The following is a 15,624-nucleotide window of genomic DNA, read 5'->3' as shown; positions in this document are numbered from 1 at the left end:
CTTTTCTAACAGTTCTCAAAAACTGTTTGGGTTTCTTTCTGAGATTTTGTCTTTCTTGACTTTGGCTTCTCTTCTCCTCTCTTCTTGGCAATTCCAGTTTGTCCTGACATCCAATTTGCTTTCTTTCTTATTTCAATTTAACACACTCTTTTCACATTCATCTTTAAAGACTTTAAGTTCATTATATAATTCCTCTGGTTCACCATTATTAAAGTTTAGGACTTCAAAGTGATTCCAATGTTCTTCTTGTCTTTCCTTGAAATTGCAACATAACATCTGACAAACAATAAACTTTATTTCCAAAGCTGAAGCTGAAAAGGTCAGCTGTAAACATCCTAACAATTTTAATGCAAACACATCTTCTTCCTTTTGAAGTTGGGAGAAAATTCTGGAAAGTAATGAAAAGAATCTGCAGCTAAAATTCTATACTCTACTTTAGAATAAGCTTCAGCCTTATCTTCTCAAGCTAAGAGACAGCCTTACCATAAGGCTAAGTGAGACAACAATTTCTGGCAGCAGATGCTGGGAAATGAAAGATAAAAACTATCTGGGGTAGGAATCAGAGCTGCATTACATGTTCTGACTTAAAGTCCTAAGTATTTTATTGTCTACAAGTGCAGGTTATGCCCTCGTCAGTATTAAAGATTCAACAAAAATTTTAGTCCGACACTGTACATGAATAAGAACAGGATGGGGTGCCTTTTTATCTTTCATCTTAGGTAGAAAGACAAACTATCAATCTTACCCACAGCAAGGAACAGCCAATACCCAGTAGAGAGACTCCAGAAGTAATGAGGTTAAAATGTTTTATCCACTTTTCCAAAGTGAAAGGGGTACTCTCCATTTTTTTAAAAAAAGATGTTTGATTCCATCCAGCCAGAACAGAAAATGAATCTGGCAACTTTTTTTTGTTTGATTAGCAAAATCCATTAAAAACAGTACATATAGTAGATATGTAGCTTTGTCTGTATACTTCAATATTAATTTCCCTAAGACTGTTATAAGGAAGACATAATATCTAAGCAATAAATTACATTATTACAGCAGTATATTTTATTATATTTATGATTCTTTACTTCTAATTAGTTTGAATTTTCAGGTTATAAAACAGCTACGTTTTAAATACATATTACAAATAATAGAACAGAATAGATTAATAATAATAGAATAGCTCAGGATGGAACTGTGGGGACCTTGGGGCTCTCTGAGCTTGGTTGTTTCTTTGCAAACATTTCATTATCCAATTAGGTAACAATATCAGTGCTAGAAGGGACTGGGTTTAGCTCTCTGTTTATATACCAGTCACTACTGCCTTGCCCTGTCAGTGTCCATGGCAGTATTCTTCGTGGTTCCTTGATTAGTGATTACTGCATCTGGAATGCAGTAATCCTGTTTAGCAGTCCTGTTCAGTGTGACTCATAACATCTTAGGAAAAGACAGATAAAGGAATATCTTAAAGGATAATATGCCAATACTACTAGAAACCTCACAAATAAGATCACTTAGATCAGTTCTAAGTTGAACATTGCGTGAGCAAGTCCTACTGTAACTGGTATCTGAGAAGAGTTAATCCTGTGAGTCTCAAGAAAGCAAATAAGGTTCTCAATGCTTTGAGCACAGCCACCTGTATGATGAACCTATGTTCCTCCTGGTTAGTCAAGACTGTTAGGAAATATGTGTAATGGTAAAAAAAAAAGACCTTGGAAGATGGGGCAAAAAAGTGCTGCCTAGGGAATAATCAGATGAGAGGTAGCATAGTCCCCAGCTGTCTAGTGAGTGAGCAAGAGGCTGAAGAAGGACCTTGCTTAAGTTATTAGGCTGTAAAATTGACAGCAGGAAAATTGTATGATTCTGTTAATTGTACAAGAAACTAGAATTAGCTTATCTGGTCATGTTTCCTGTCTGGTCTACCTGGTAAAGCTGACATCAATCTTGCATCAAGGTCCTCTTCCTTACACTTTACAGGAATAGCATTGGGCCTCAACCCTGTTGACCTTCAGGAAAGAATTAAAAAGTTTATTTTTCCTGCAGGTCTTAGGTAATTTGTAAATTATTTGAATGGTTGCTATTTGAATGTTTGTACATTCCTTTACATGCTGCTATTATTATGGTATTTCACCTTATATTTAAATTATGTTTTAACCCATTGTATGCTAGCTTGAGTCATTTCATTGAAGTTTTACATCAGATAAATAATTCCACCGCCCCCAAGAAATCTGAGTTCAAGATTACTTATTACATTTTTATTCCACTTTCACTCAAATAGCTTGTACTTATAAATTAAGTTGCATTAAACTGTATACATATTCTGAATAAATGTTTACAGTTTGCATTTTTCTTGTTTCAATGAACAAATAAATAGCATTGATAAAACATCTGATCTCAAGGTGACATATAAGCCTTTTTAAATCCAATTTTTAACCTAACATTTTTCCATATCATCCTTTAAAAGCTGCTGCAAAAGGTCAGGAGATTATTTGATGTAACAGTAAGTATATCACAACAGAGACAGTGACATTTTGATACATACACATATTGAAGTTTCTCCTCCTATGTACTAGGTTCTCAATAATCTAACTTAATAAATCACTTCTTAGTATTAATTTAATGTTTCCTTAAAAAAAATAAGGAAATGTAGTAAAACATCTTAGCCAACATTTTCCTTACCAATGTTGTTATCTTGTTCACTTGACAGTGGATTTGGTATTGGTGAATTTTTGGATCTGGTCACAATATGAGGAGATGATGAGTTGTCTCCATTGTCTCCATTAACAGCATGTATAGGGAATGAGATCTGTGCTATGGAACTTGATGGTGTTTGATTATCTAATCTGTAGGAAATATCACACAGGTCATGAAAAAGGTATTACATTTATATATTCTCCACTCCAGTAACCCACTATATATAAATCAAAAGTAAATGTATTTTAAATAATTTTCATATTCTTCTTCCTTCACCTATTTTCATTTCTCAGCATCATATTTAATTTGTGTATCTATTATGTTTTCAGCCATTAGAGCAAGGAATAGAGGCAGTTCTTGTCAAATGACCACTCATTCATCAATTATTTGATGGTGCTGAACAAGGGGGACTGACAAAGGGCCCTCATAATTGCAGCCATCACAGCATCCCTAGGGTCACGTGATCGCAATTTGGACACTTGGCAACTAGTGCAAAATTATGTTGCATCATACCATGATCACCATTGTGACCTTACTGCCAGTTTCTGACAAGAAAAGTCAATAGGAAAGCTATCCTCAAATAGTGCTCATGTGACTGCAGAATCATGCAACGATGCAGGATTTGCCTGATGGTAGCAACTGGGATTGTCACAACTGCCACTTTAACTCACAACTGCCATTGTAAATTACATGCCTTTGCACTTTACAACCACATCACCTAGTAACAGAGTTGCAATCCCAATTATCATTATTAAGTGAGTACTACCTGTACTTTGTTTGTTTATCAATAAAATTTATTGGCCACCCATCTTACTATAAGGTAACTCTAGGAGGCTTACAGACATAAAAAAATACATCTACATTAATTCTTTTCTTTGTAAGAGAACTACATGCCTAAAGAAGAATATAAACAAATGATGTGTAAAATATCAACTATTCATATTAACATTATCTCAATGTGTATTTGGGTGTTTATTTAATGTGTTGTATAACATCTTGCCCCTTCACAAACTACTTACAATCACTTTGTTTTCTGAATGTGTATATTATTTTAATAAGTATATAAGATTTCTTATTAAGTAGAACACCAATTATTTTTGACTATAATAAATTTCAAATTTCATTACACAAAAGAACAACGCTGGCCACTAAAGATGCTAAATGATACTTGATAAAATTGAATGGAAACTTCCTGTCAAAATAGCTTAGCAAAACAATTCAGTGTAACACATTTTGTACTTCACAGTCATTTCAAAACAAAGTACTACTGGACAGAGAAAAATGAAGAGAACAAATAAATAGGTATATTCATTGTAAATAAAGACTGCTGCTTTATCACTTTAAGAAAATAAGGGACACATTAGATCTAAACAAACAAACAAAAAATAGCAGGGGGGAGAATGATGTTTAACTGGATCAGGTATTTTATTGCTAAGCTACAGACTGACTGACTGACTGACTGACTGACTGACTGTTTACAAGAGAATCCCAGCTGATTTACAGCAGGAATGAGTGGCAGCATGGACTGACTTTGAAGTAATTTTTGTAGAATTCATCTAGGTAGGTTTCTTCACAAAAGAATTTACTAAAGTAATGCCACACTGCATTTAAGAAAGCAACAGCACATGGCGCTGAACAAACTGACTATTTTTTTCAACTATCTAAATAGGAGGGAGAGGTTAAAAATAATATTTTGTTACACATTATACAGAAATCTGATATAATGTAATGTAAGTTCACTGCCATTCTTCCTTAACTGTTTTCCTATAAATTGCAGTCACACATATCCCCCTATTAAAATGTTTTATGAAATATATTAATTATTGTATAAATTTTCACAAAATAGTTCCATTATATGCATGTAAAAATATACACAACTCAATGCCTCCTTAAAGTAAACATTTAGTCAAACTAATAGCATACTGGATACTGTGCTACAATTTATTCCACTGTCACCTAGCCAAGGCTACAATGTAATCTGATATTCTGCATATTCAATTCAATGACATATAGTATTCAAATAAAAGAAAACTAACCTGGAAGCGGTCCTAGCAGGTGTTTCTCTATTTTCATGTAAAGCATCACCATTTTGCTGGGCTAAACAATAAAAGAGAGAATTAGATTTTTCCATTTCTCTTTTTAGACTAAGAGATAATAATTTTAATCCCCTTGAATTTAACTTACTGGTTACTAGTGAGCTGCGATTTGAAAGAGATTCTGTTTCAAGCACCAAACCATCAAGCACTATTATCAGTTCTCCTGTTTGTATCAAGCCGCTCTTATTTTCCAGTGAAAGCTTCAAATGTTCTTTGACATGTTCTACTATCAGAAAAAAAGTGTTTTGTAAAAAAAATAAGCTACTTATTAAAACAGCAAATGCATTTTTTCAGATCTAACTCTAGTAGCTAAATATGTAGGAGAAAAAAAAATCCCTGTGTATGTCTAATCATTTTAAATATTAAGATTACTACAACATGGTTATAAAATTATACAGAACTCCAAACAGCGCATCACACTATGAAGCATAGTCTGTAATAATTATCTAATTGCATATGCACTATTCAAGATATAAAGTCTTTAAAAACATCAAAATGAGCCTATAACAGGGGTGTCAAACTCGATTTCACTGAGGGCTGCATCAGGATTGTGTTTGACATCGGGGGTGGTGGGGGGCATTAACGTCACTTGTGTCAGGGACACCTATGGTGCCCCAGGCACTCTGCCAGCGAAAACAGGTTCCCGAGCTCAGTTTTTGGCTGCCACGGCCTCCTCCAACCCTCTGCAAGTGAAAACAGAGCTCTGTTTTTGCTGGCAGAGGCACCTGGGCTAGTCCTCTGCTGTTTCCAGGGCAGCCCCCGGTTCTTTGTCACCCAACCTATAACATATAAGGATCTTTATGCTGTTAAAGCACAACTCACACAAACTGAAAGCTGTTCATGAAATTGGTTTTTTTTATTTCTTCCTTCCCAATGCAACATTTATTTATTATTGCATTTATATTCAATTTTTTAATTCTAATATTCAGCATTTTTATTCTTCCATTCAATTGTGTCTGATTCTTGGAAACTACCTAGACAAATCTTGGCATGATTTTTCAGAAGTGGTTTACCACTGCTTCTTTTCTAGGGCTGAGAGAATGACTGGCCCAAAGACAACCAGCTCATTATATGTCTAATGCAGGACTAGAACTCATGGTTTCCTAGTTTCTAATTTGATGCCCTGATTACTGCATTTCTTTACATTCAGTATAGGTTGCAACAATAAAGTATATAGTACGAACAGAATAATGTGAATACAATTAAAAGATAAAGAAGTTAAACTCATTAAAATAAATAACAATTAAAAGTTTAGAAAATATATAAGAATTTACCATTTTCCTAAATAATGGGTGAATGGGAGCCAACTGCATCTCCTTTAGGGAACCATTCAATACCTGGGAGCCATACAGAAGAATGTCCTTTACTAAATTATTGAGAGTCATGTTTTTAGCATCAGGAGAATTTTAAGAATTGTCTCTATTGATCTAACTAACCAGGTTCATGGTGGAAAAAATGGTTCACAGATAGTTAGACCATAAGTCATGAAAGAGTTCTTTAGATCAACACTAGCATGTTATATTGTGCCTACTAAGCAACCCAAAGCTCATATTGGATTCACATACTTTTTTTCTTAACACCTATGGAAATTGCTTATAACAGTATGTATATGCATATGTCTGTGTGCACACACATGTGCGTACATAAGCACACCCACCCACAGACACATATACATATCTCCTTCAGAACAGTAAGTTTCATTACACTGGATGAGTTTCCTTCAATCCTTGACAACAGAAGTTTTATATAGGTTTAAGAGCTTTTTTTTTAAAAAAAAAAAACCTCTAATTTTGGAATAAATAGCAAAAGAGTGATTAAAACATTGGTTTTCTGAAAGTCATAAATGGACGAAGGAGCCAGATCGGTTTCAAATAGATTTTGAAATTAATAGCAAGAATCCTTCCTGTGAATTCTTCAGAATTCTACTAAAGATGAAGAGTATGAAATTAAGTATAACAAAAATTTCCATGAGAAATGCTGTTGGTTAGAAAAAATACATAAGATGGAACTTTTGAAGGCTGGACATTAAGAGGGAACCAAAATGAACTAAAGATTATAATTAAAGAAGAGGAGACTCACTAATTCAGAATAGATCAGATATTTTACCTTTGAAACAATTCAAGCAAACAATTCAATTCATTGTTATTTGAAAACAATGCACTCAGAAATTACTCTTAAGACTATCTGCTATCATAAAGTGGATTGAAAAGAGATTATAGAAAAAATAGTTTTACTGGACAAGAGAGAGACTGATTAAAAATGATAGCTTAAAAATGATACGGAAAAAGATGTTACATAGAATTTACAAATGAAACCAGATGATGTCTTAATAATTGAAAGGTATACACAAATAACAAACCTGAAGACAGACTTCAATAATTTTTTTTCTTTTGGATTTACCAAAGAGACATGTAAAGTTTTGAAGGGACAAAGAAAAAATGAAAAGAAATTAAATTCTGGGGTGCTATTTAAAGGGTTTAAAGATCAAGTTTGTTAAAAGCAAAAGGAAGGAGTACATGTATTTGATCAAGGTTAAAATATATAGGTTGTTGTTACTGGTAACTCTTGATGGATTTTGCTCACCAGGACTGAATGATAATTAAATTTTAATAAAAACAAATGTAAATATTTGCTTGAGGACAAGAGATCATTTATGGAAAGGAGAAATCTTTTGTTGTATTTTCAGAGAAAGTGACATTGCTTATATGAAAGTAAAGGAATTTAAAGTTGTTTTATATTTAATTAAGGTTAAAATATATATGTTGTTATTTCTGGAAACTCTTAATAGACCTCTGTTAATTAGGGCTAAATATGCTTGTTTACAGATAAGAAATGACATATGGGAAGAAGATTTTTTTGTTGCTGAACTTCAGGGAAGGTGATAAGGTTCTGAAAATGTTTCTATTTGTCGTGATGAAGGACAGGTAAATCTTATTTTTTTCTTTACTATATTTTTCCTTTCTTTTTAATTTTTATTCTTTCCACTTTTTTGTTTTTACTTTTATATTTTTTTAAGTTTGTATTAGTGTTTTATCTTTGTATCTCTAAACATCAATAAAATTGTTATTAAAATTATAAAAAAAGGATCAAAAACAAGACCAAAATAAAGACAAGCAGTACACATCCTAACTGCTGACTATTACTTCATTCAACTTCATTTGTGCTTTGTAACCCTTTTATTTCTTGTTTCCTTCAGATAGTATACACTCCCTACTTGTTAGGAGCTCATCCCATTAATTCTTCCACAATGCTCCTTTCCTATACTTGTTAATTTTCCTTGCTTACACTAATAAGCAATTAGTTCAATTAATCAGAAGGGCCAAAGAATATTTTCACAATCAGTAGCTATTCATAAGATGACCTTTTCAATGTTCACAACTATGTTCACAACTAGCTAGCACATAGCCCTTTAGAATAGACATCGTTTCTTCCAAATTTTTTATTGAACTCCACTGGTAAACTCCTTTGGGCTTTCTTTGTTCATTGATTCTTAAATAATATTTAGTTCAGATTACATTTCCTAATGATTCCAACATTGTCTGTCTGTCTGTCTGACTTTCTATATCTATTGATCGATTGATCGATCAATCCATTTAATATACCACTCATCTCACAGTACAAGGCAACACGAAGTGGCTAACAATACAGTTAAAACATAAGGAAGTAAAAACAATTTTAAATATAAAAACAAATCAAAATTACAAAAGATTAAAATAAAATAAAAAAACAACCCACAGGTTTAGAGTGAAAAGGTGGTTGTGGCTGCTATGGTATTACACAAGCCATCTCCAGCAAACAGCTTCTCCTTTAGGACCACCACCCCAATGCCAACTGGCATAGCCAGTTTTAAGGCATTTCCTGAAGACCAGACAGGGAACTTACCTTCTGTGACAAGATGTTCCAAAGAGCAGGACCATGGCAAAAAAGGCTCTATTCCTGGACCTAGCCAGCCATAATTCTTTGGCTGATGGTATCTGAAGTAGACTTCTTCTGCCAGCATGAATATAGAGGGGCAAAGGGCTTCTAAGATATCTTGGAGCTGTGCCATAAAGGGCTTTAAAAGTATTGACCAACACCTTGAATTGGACTCAGAAGCAAATCAGCAGCCAGTGCAGCTTGCATAACATTTACATGTTGGGGTTACATATGCCACCCTAAGAGCCACTTAAAAATGTATGCATGGCTGCATTCGGAACCAACTTTAGCTTCCAATGGGGTAGCCCCATATAGAGAGTGTTGCAATAATCTAAATAGGAGATGACCAGGGCATGAGTGACTGAGTGCAGAGCCTCATAATCCAGAAAAGGATGCAATTGGCACACAATCCAAGGTTGTATAAAAGATCTCCTAGCCATAGCTATTACCTCCTCTTCGAGCAGGAGTCACAAGTCTAGCATAATTCCCAAGTTGCTCACTGGATCTGCCTGGGGTATTTCAGAGGAATTATTATCACATAACATTTAGCATGCCTATATTTAAAGCATAATGTGGGCATAAAGTACAGAATATTAAAAATAAACAAACAAGATAAGTGGATTCTATGCAAACTTTAACTTACATCTTCTATTGTGAACTTCCAAAGCTTGTCTAAGATCTACAGTGGCTTTTCCTAATAAAGCATCAGCTTTTAAAGTATGATGGCTCCAAACTCTAAATTCCAAAGTGGTCTGTGGAGTCACATTCCTATACAGAAAAAGATTCCTTTTTAAAATTGGAAATACATTACTGCATATATTTAATAATCCCCAAGATGCAAAAAAATAATTATTTTATTTTAATATTGTCTTTTAATTAGAAATCAGTAAGTTTGAATAATATTACATCAATACAATTATAATACAGTTTACAGCCTGAGTTCAATAATTAAAATGGTTGAGTCATATTATAACCTAAATACACAATATTTGAACTGTCATAATATACTTTTCAAAGTAATCTCCATCTTCTTTTTCCTCAATATTCAAACTATCACGGTTATTTTATTGCTATGCATATTTTTTTCCGAATTCATTCATATATGTCAACCAACGGAAGTATCACCAAGGAATAAAAGCCAAGCGCAACTAGTAGAAACTTCCAGTTTAGATCTAACTTTTATACAGTATGTAGTACTCTTGAAGTTGCACAAAAACAAAGGTAACCAAAGTTCTTTCTTTATGGTTACATTCCCTACAATTTCCAGGTAAAGCTTTCTAATTTGCTTTCCCTTGACTTTTATTTTAACACACTATTCAATATTGCCTCCTGTTTTGTTATTATAAAATATGCTTCTGTTTATTTATGTTTCCACTTACCTGTATTTCTTTTATGGATAGAAACAAGGCCAGATTATTGATGAAAATTTTATTTTCAAAAATGGGGATTAATTTGTGTTTGTTTCTTCATCCAATAGTAGGTGAGACAATCCTGAATGCAATCCAAAACAGTATTTGGTAGAATCTAACAGAGGAGACTTTACACTCCTATCCCATCATAACACAGTGACTAACTCCCTGTCACCCAATGTTTTTTCCTTATCTTGTCCATAAAAAAATAGTGTGATTAAGGGGTCTGGTGCCTGCATATTTATTCTGGACATTTGGGATAGAAATAGTTAACTACAAAAATATTCTACTTACACTGTTAATTGTTCTTCCCATTTTGGATTTGAGGAACTGCCAGACTTAGATGTTTTCTTCACTTCGTTGTCTGCTACTAGTTCTGTATAAATGGCAGCTAAACCAAAAAAGTTCTTTTTTCTTTTCAATTTGGCACTAGAAACTAAAAAAAAAAAAAATTCAAATTACTGGAAATAGTTATTATTAGAAAATGACAATTGATTACAATGTGTCTATTCAAAACTAATGAATGGGGGAGCTTATTTTTACCACTATCTAGAAAATCCAGGCCAAGTGCACATTTTGTGATTACAAACAGTATTTTACTGTACATTAAAATTGCGTAGAAGTACTTCAGTACTCTAATTTAGAACATATTGACAATCAAAAGGCTTCTGCTTTGTTCTAAGAAAAATCCCTTGTATATATTCCAGCATGACTGTTGTAATCCAGAAACAATATCGGACTTCACACTTCCTTTTTCATCTATCTAAAAGGAGCCATGTTAAAAAACTAAAACCTGATGGATGAGTACTACTGGAAAGATGTGATAACAAGCAGTTAAATAGATCTATTTGAAGTTGTTCTTCATACTTCACTAGTAACAAATCAGTACACTAATATTAACTGTTCATCGTCTGAGTTATATTTTCACTGAAAATGGTTCCAGCTCCTTAAATATACTTTCTGACATAGAATGTTTTATAAAAGTTACTATAGCAACGTGTCGACAGGGGTATTATGTAATCAAACAGCAAACTTTAAAATCTACAAATATAGTTTTCAATAACCCTATCATCAAGAGCTTTTAACAATTCCTACTCCTTCTTAGCCAACATTTTGAAAGGTCTTAAAATCTAGTTTTGTATAATAGCACAAAACCAAAAATGCTTACATGAAAGCTACACCTGAACAACTGGTGTCTCATATACCCAAAGACTATTATTTTGTTTAGTAAAGAAGTAAAATACAGATATTCCTCAATTAGGACCACAACTGGGACTGAACCTCTAATGCGAAGCAATGTAGTTGTGTCACATAACTGCACTGCTTAGTGGCAGCACTTCCAGTGGTCCCAAATGAGATTAGAAATTGTACAGAATATTCATAGCTTGGGTTGTAGATTTAGGCAGAGGTTTGTCCTCCAAGCTTGCTGCTTGGCTCCCGGACATTTTGTCACCAAACTAAGTAATATCTTCAGCAGCGGTTTGGGGTGAAGTGTCTTGTTCGTTTATATAGATCCTGGGTGATGGGTTAGTCTTGTGACAGTGATGTTTCATAGTTTGGCAACAAAACATCTGGGAGTCAAGCAGCAAGCTTGGAGGACAAACCTCTGCCTAAACCAATTACATTTGTTATGCCAAGACATTGCTGTCATTAGATGCATGATGACCCGGGGCATGGCACAAAGGCAACACATAAGTAAGAAAAGTCCCTTTATTATCTCCAACTTTACCCCCAATGTCCAGGTTACCTTCGGCTGGAGAAAAACTCTTCCAAGAACAGCCTTTAACTGGAGAAAATTCAGTCCAAAACAAGGTACATACAAACTGTAACTAAAAATCCAAACAAACCAAGCTGCAGTAATTAACCTGACAGGGCAGAGAAGGAATTTCAGAATTGAAAGCACAGCAAAACATACACAGTTGGGATGATACCAGATAATTAACAATTTGCTCCCAACAACTTTGCTGTGCGCAGCCTCCCTTTTTAAACCTTATGTTCCCAGCTGCAGCTAATAAAGGGAATCAGGGCCCTTTCCTCCCTCGTAAGCAACACAACTCACGTTGCTCTCTTCTCCGTTCTTCCCTGCATTCCCTAGGATGAAGAGGGGGTGGGCTTGGGTCTTCCTCTGAATTCCTTTTCCCTTGCTCTACCTCTCCCTTGTTCTGCCCAGCCGGACTTTGCCCTTCCCAGTTTCTTCTACAGCCAATGGAGCCACACTCCCACTCCCTGTCAGCTGTTTGGCTTCCCCCTCCAAATCAGATTCTGACAGGAGCACGACAAGATGAGAAGGATCTCATCCTTCTCCTTCACTGCCACAATTGCATTCACTTCAGGATTTAGGAAGCATTCCTTTTCCATGGCAGACTCTGCGCTATGGAATATCTCTTCCCTGACATTTAAGATCTGGCTGTCTCCCAAGTGCTGGGATAGGGATGAGATAAATGAAAGGATTTAATGAGATCTGTTTGTGAAATCTTAACTTTGGTGCCAGGTTTTTAATGTTTATGATTTCAGAAGATACTATACAGTCATGGGGGGGGGGGAGCACACCCTCTTTTTGAGTTCTACACTTTTACATATCAGGACATAGTAAATATAATCTGGTCCTTAGCAGTGTTTGAAAGTAGATAAATACTATCTCAGATGAACAACACATGATATATTATACCATGTCATCATGGCTTCTCCATTTTGCTTTCTTTCTGTAAAATAAATGATATCATGCAATAAGTCATGATGTAATCCCATGAAGGATTTCCACACACATATACCTTTGCATGGAGGAAAGAGGAATTGCTTCTCTGCCAGCTTCCCAACTGATTTTCTTGAGAAGCCAACAGAGAAGATTGTAAATGGCGATCACATGATCATGGGGTGCATGGCAACTGGTCATGAGTGCAAACTGGTTGCCAAGCACTCAGCTCACAATCATGTGGCCAAGCTCTTTGAGATTTATTGTCTTCCCTGGGATTAAGTATTTTGAGCTTCTTTAGATTTCAAGGATCCTAAAACACATCAATGCAATGTTCTTGTTTCACAGAGATCATTATAGTTGTTTTATTGCCTGTCCTTCCTTGGAATAGGTGCTTTAAGGCTCATAAAATATTTCTGACTTTAATAAAGCTTTGTACTGGATCCCCTTGATCACATGATCACATTTACTTGAGAACTATTTGCATTCATGACTGGTTGCCAAATACCCAGTGGTGGTATTCATCCAGTTCGCACCAGATCGGGCAAACCGGTAGCAAGAATTTGGCGTGGGTCGCTGAATCGGTAGTAAGTTCTGGCCGGCCACGCCCCCCCCACCTGGTCGCACTCCCGCCTGATGGTCGCTCACCCTGCCCGCCTGCCTGACATTTGCCTAAGATATTCCTTTCTTTTTTCCCCTCCCAACTATCAGCTGTAGATAAGATCAGCTGTGTCGGGATTCCCCTTGCTGAGGCCCAGGAAGGCAAAAAATGGAAGGAGGAGTTCAGCCCCCCCTCCATTTTTTGCCTTCCAGAGCCCCAGAGGAGCCTTAAGGGAGCAAACCCACCCCCCAGAGGCTCTTCTGAGGCTAGGAATCTCCCAAAACGGAGCTTGGAGGGGTGCTGCGTGCCCCTCCCATGCTCTGTTCCTTTTCTTCCAGAGCCCCAGAGGAGCCTTAGGGGAGCAAAAATGACACACACCCCCGAGGCTCCTCTGTGGCTAGGAAACTCCCAAAAACGGGTGGGGGCTGCAAAAAAAAAGCCACGCTCACCCAGTCACATGGCCATGCCCACCAAGCCACGCCCACACAACCGATAGTAAAAGTTTTTGAATCCCACCACTGCAAATACCTTGCAATCATTTAAAAGTCAATCCAGCGGAGAAGGTTGCAAGTAAAGGGGAGGCTGGAAAAAGTCTGTTCCCTTAGCATGCTGGACGGGAAATCAAATCTGCTGAGAATGTTAGCAAATGCCATTATTCACATGATTGTTCTCCCCAATGGGGCTGGGACAGCACCTATACCTCCCAGGTATGGTGGGAGGCCAATCCCTCTCCTTACCCTATCATGTCCTGGAGGCACAAGCCCCCTCTCCAGCCCTCCACTTGATGACTCATGTATTCACTTACCAACTGCAACTGGGAGAATTGGGATTGTGGTTGTTGAGCAATACAACAAATTATTTAATGGCCACTTTGCTCAATACAGAGATTGCAGGCCCGTGAGTGGCCATAGGACTATCAGTACAATACCTATATCTATAAAACTTTTTATAGGCAAGATTTGGTATCTAATTAAACTCCCAAAGTAGACCTTTCATTGAATTTACTCCCATCAGACATCCCAAACTTCCATCAGCAACTGTAGCAATGTAAATAAATAGGAAGATACTGAGAGAAAGCTCATAAAGGCCCAAGGTGATTAAAAGCAATTTTAATAGCCTAAAATATTCAAACTAAACTAAAAGTCATAGTTACTAACTGTGAAATACAAAGAGACAAAATATACATCACTATTATTCAGAAAAGTTGTTAATCTTAGTAAATGAAGCATAGGACAAGTAACTGCCCTTAGCAGTTTTCTATGCCAAAAATACCAAAAACATTACGATTAGTCATATTAAGATTTGTTTAAAATAAATGGTACAAAATTCAAGGAAGGAAAAGCAATTATCCTCTTTTTTATCAACTACTGTACAGGTAACCATCTGACTAAAGCCAAGGCACATGGACGTTCCACAAAACATGAAGGACCATGATGTTATCTCATTCTTGTATATCAGTATCTATCTTTTAAATAAACATAGTAATCAAATATAAATTCAAAAGAACAAAAATGGTATGGTATAGGGTTTCCTGCCTAAGCAGGGGATTGGACTAGAAGACTTCCGAAGTCCTTTCCAACTATTCTATTCTATTCTGATTCTATTATTAAAATGTTAGGACACCACCAGACATTCTTTGCTCAAACTAATATGATATAATGTGTTATTTCTATTTTAAAAGGATAACATAGACATATCAATTATAACTGTAAATCTGCAAAGGATTAATCTAACTATTAGTTACTTCAGGGAGAAATATAATCAAACACAGATAAATAGAACAACAGATAAAGTAGAATATATTTTTATCAATGGCAGGAAAATGATAAGATGCATTGTTTGTAGATTTTAACTTACTTGTTACTTGCATCTGTAATCTTCCATTGTAATTATTACTGTTTCCAGATGTTGGGGAGGCTGCAGCCATATCAGAGGATGCACTTTCAGCCTATTGAAGAAGACAAAATATTTGACTACATGATCCCATTATTCTGCTAAAATTACAATCAGCTAATAATTTAATGAATTAGGTTTGGTTCCTACAAACTTGTTCTATTAATATTATATTCCTTGTACTGCTTATCAATTTAAGTCATGTTTAAATAATTTTTTGAAATTATTGCCCAAAATGTTTATTTTTATTTGTGTTTGTTTTATTTTTAAGAAAATAAACAAGGGGGGGGGGGGGGGGGGGGGGGGGGGGGGGGGGGGGGGGGGGGGGGGTGCGGG

At 35.6% G+C, this 15,624-nt stretch overlaps 1 protein-coding gene across 1 annotated transcript in view; it reads right to left on the bottom strand.

The window, feature by feature from the left end:
- The window catches only part of WWP1 (WW domain containing E3 ubiquitin protein ligase 1), a 74,456-nt gene that overhangs the window by 32,576 nt on the left and 26,256 nt on the right, over positions 1-15,624 (bottom strand). The window contains exons 2-7 of the mRNA XM_087961973.1: positions 15,253-15,343; positions 10,397-10,538; positions 9,337-9,461; positions 4,867-5,004; positions 4,719-4,779; positions 2,668-2,831 (exon numbers count right to left, since the gene is read on the bottom strand). Coding sequence (XP_087818099.1) covers positions 2,668-2,831; positions 4,719-4,779; positions 4,867-5,004; positions 9,337-9,461; positions 10,397-10,538; positions 15,253-15,322 — 700 coding nt within the window. The 5' untranslated portion in view covers positions 15,323-15,343. The remainder of the gene's footprint in view (positions 1-2,667; positions 2,832-4,718; positions 4,780-4,866; positions 5,005-9,336; positions 9,462-10,396; positions 10,539-15,252; positions 15,344-15,624) is intronic.

The sequence above is a fragment of the Notechis scutatus genome, chromosome 3 (genome assembly GCF_049901735.1).
Source record: "Notechis scutatus isolate UNSWTSFEM ecotype Mainland chromosome 3, rNotScu1.2, whole genome shotgun sequence".
Taxonomy (NCBI): Eukaryota; Metazoa; Chordata; class Lepidosauria; order Squamata; family Elapidae; genus Notechis; species Notechis scutatus.
This window is presented reverse-complemented; position numbering and strand designations above follow the sequence as displayed.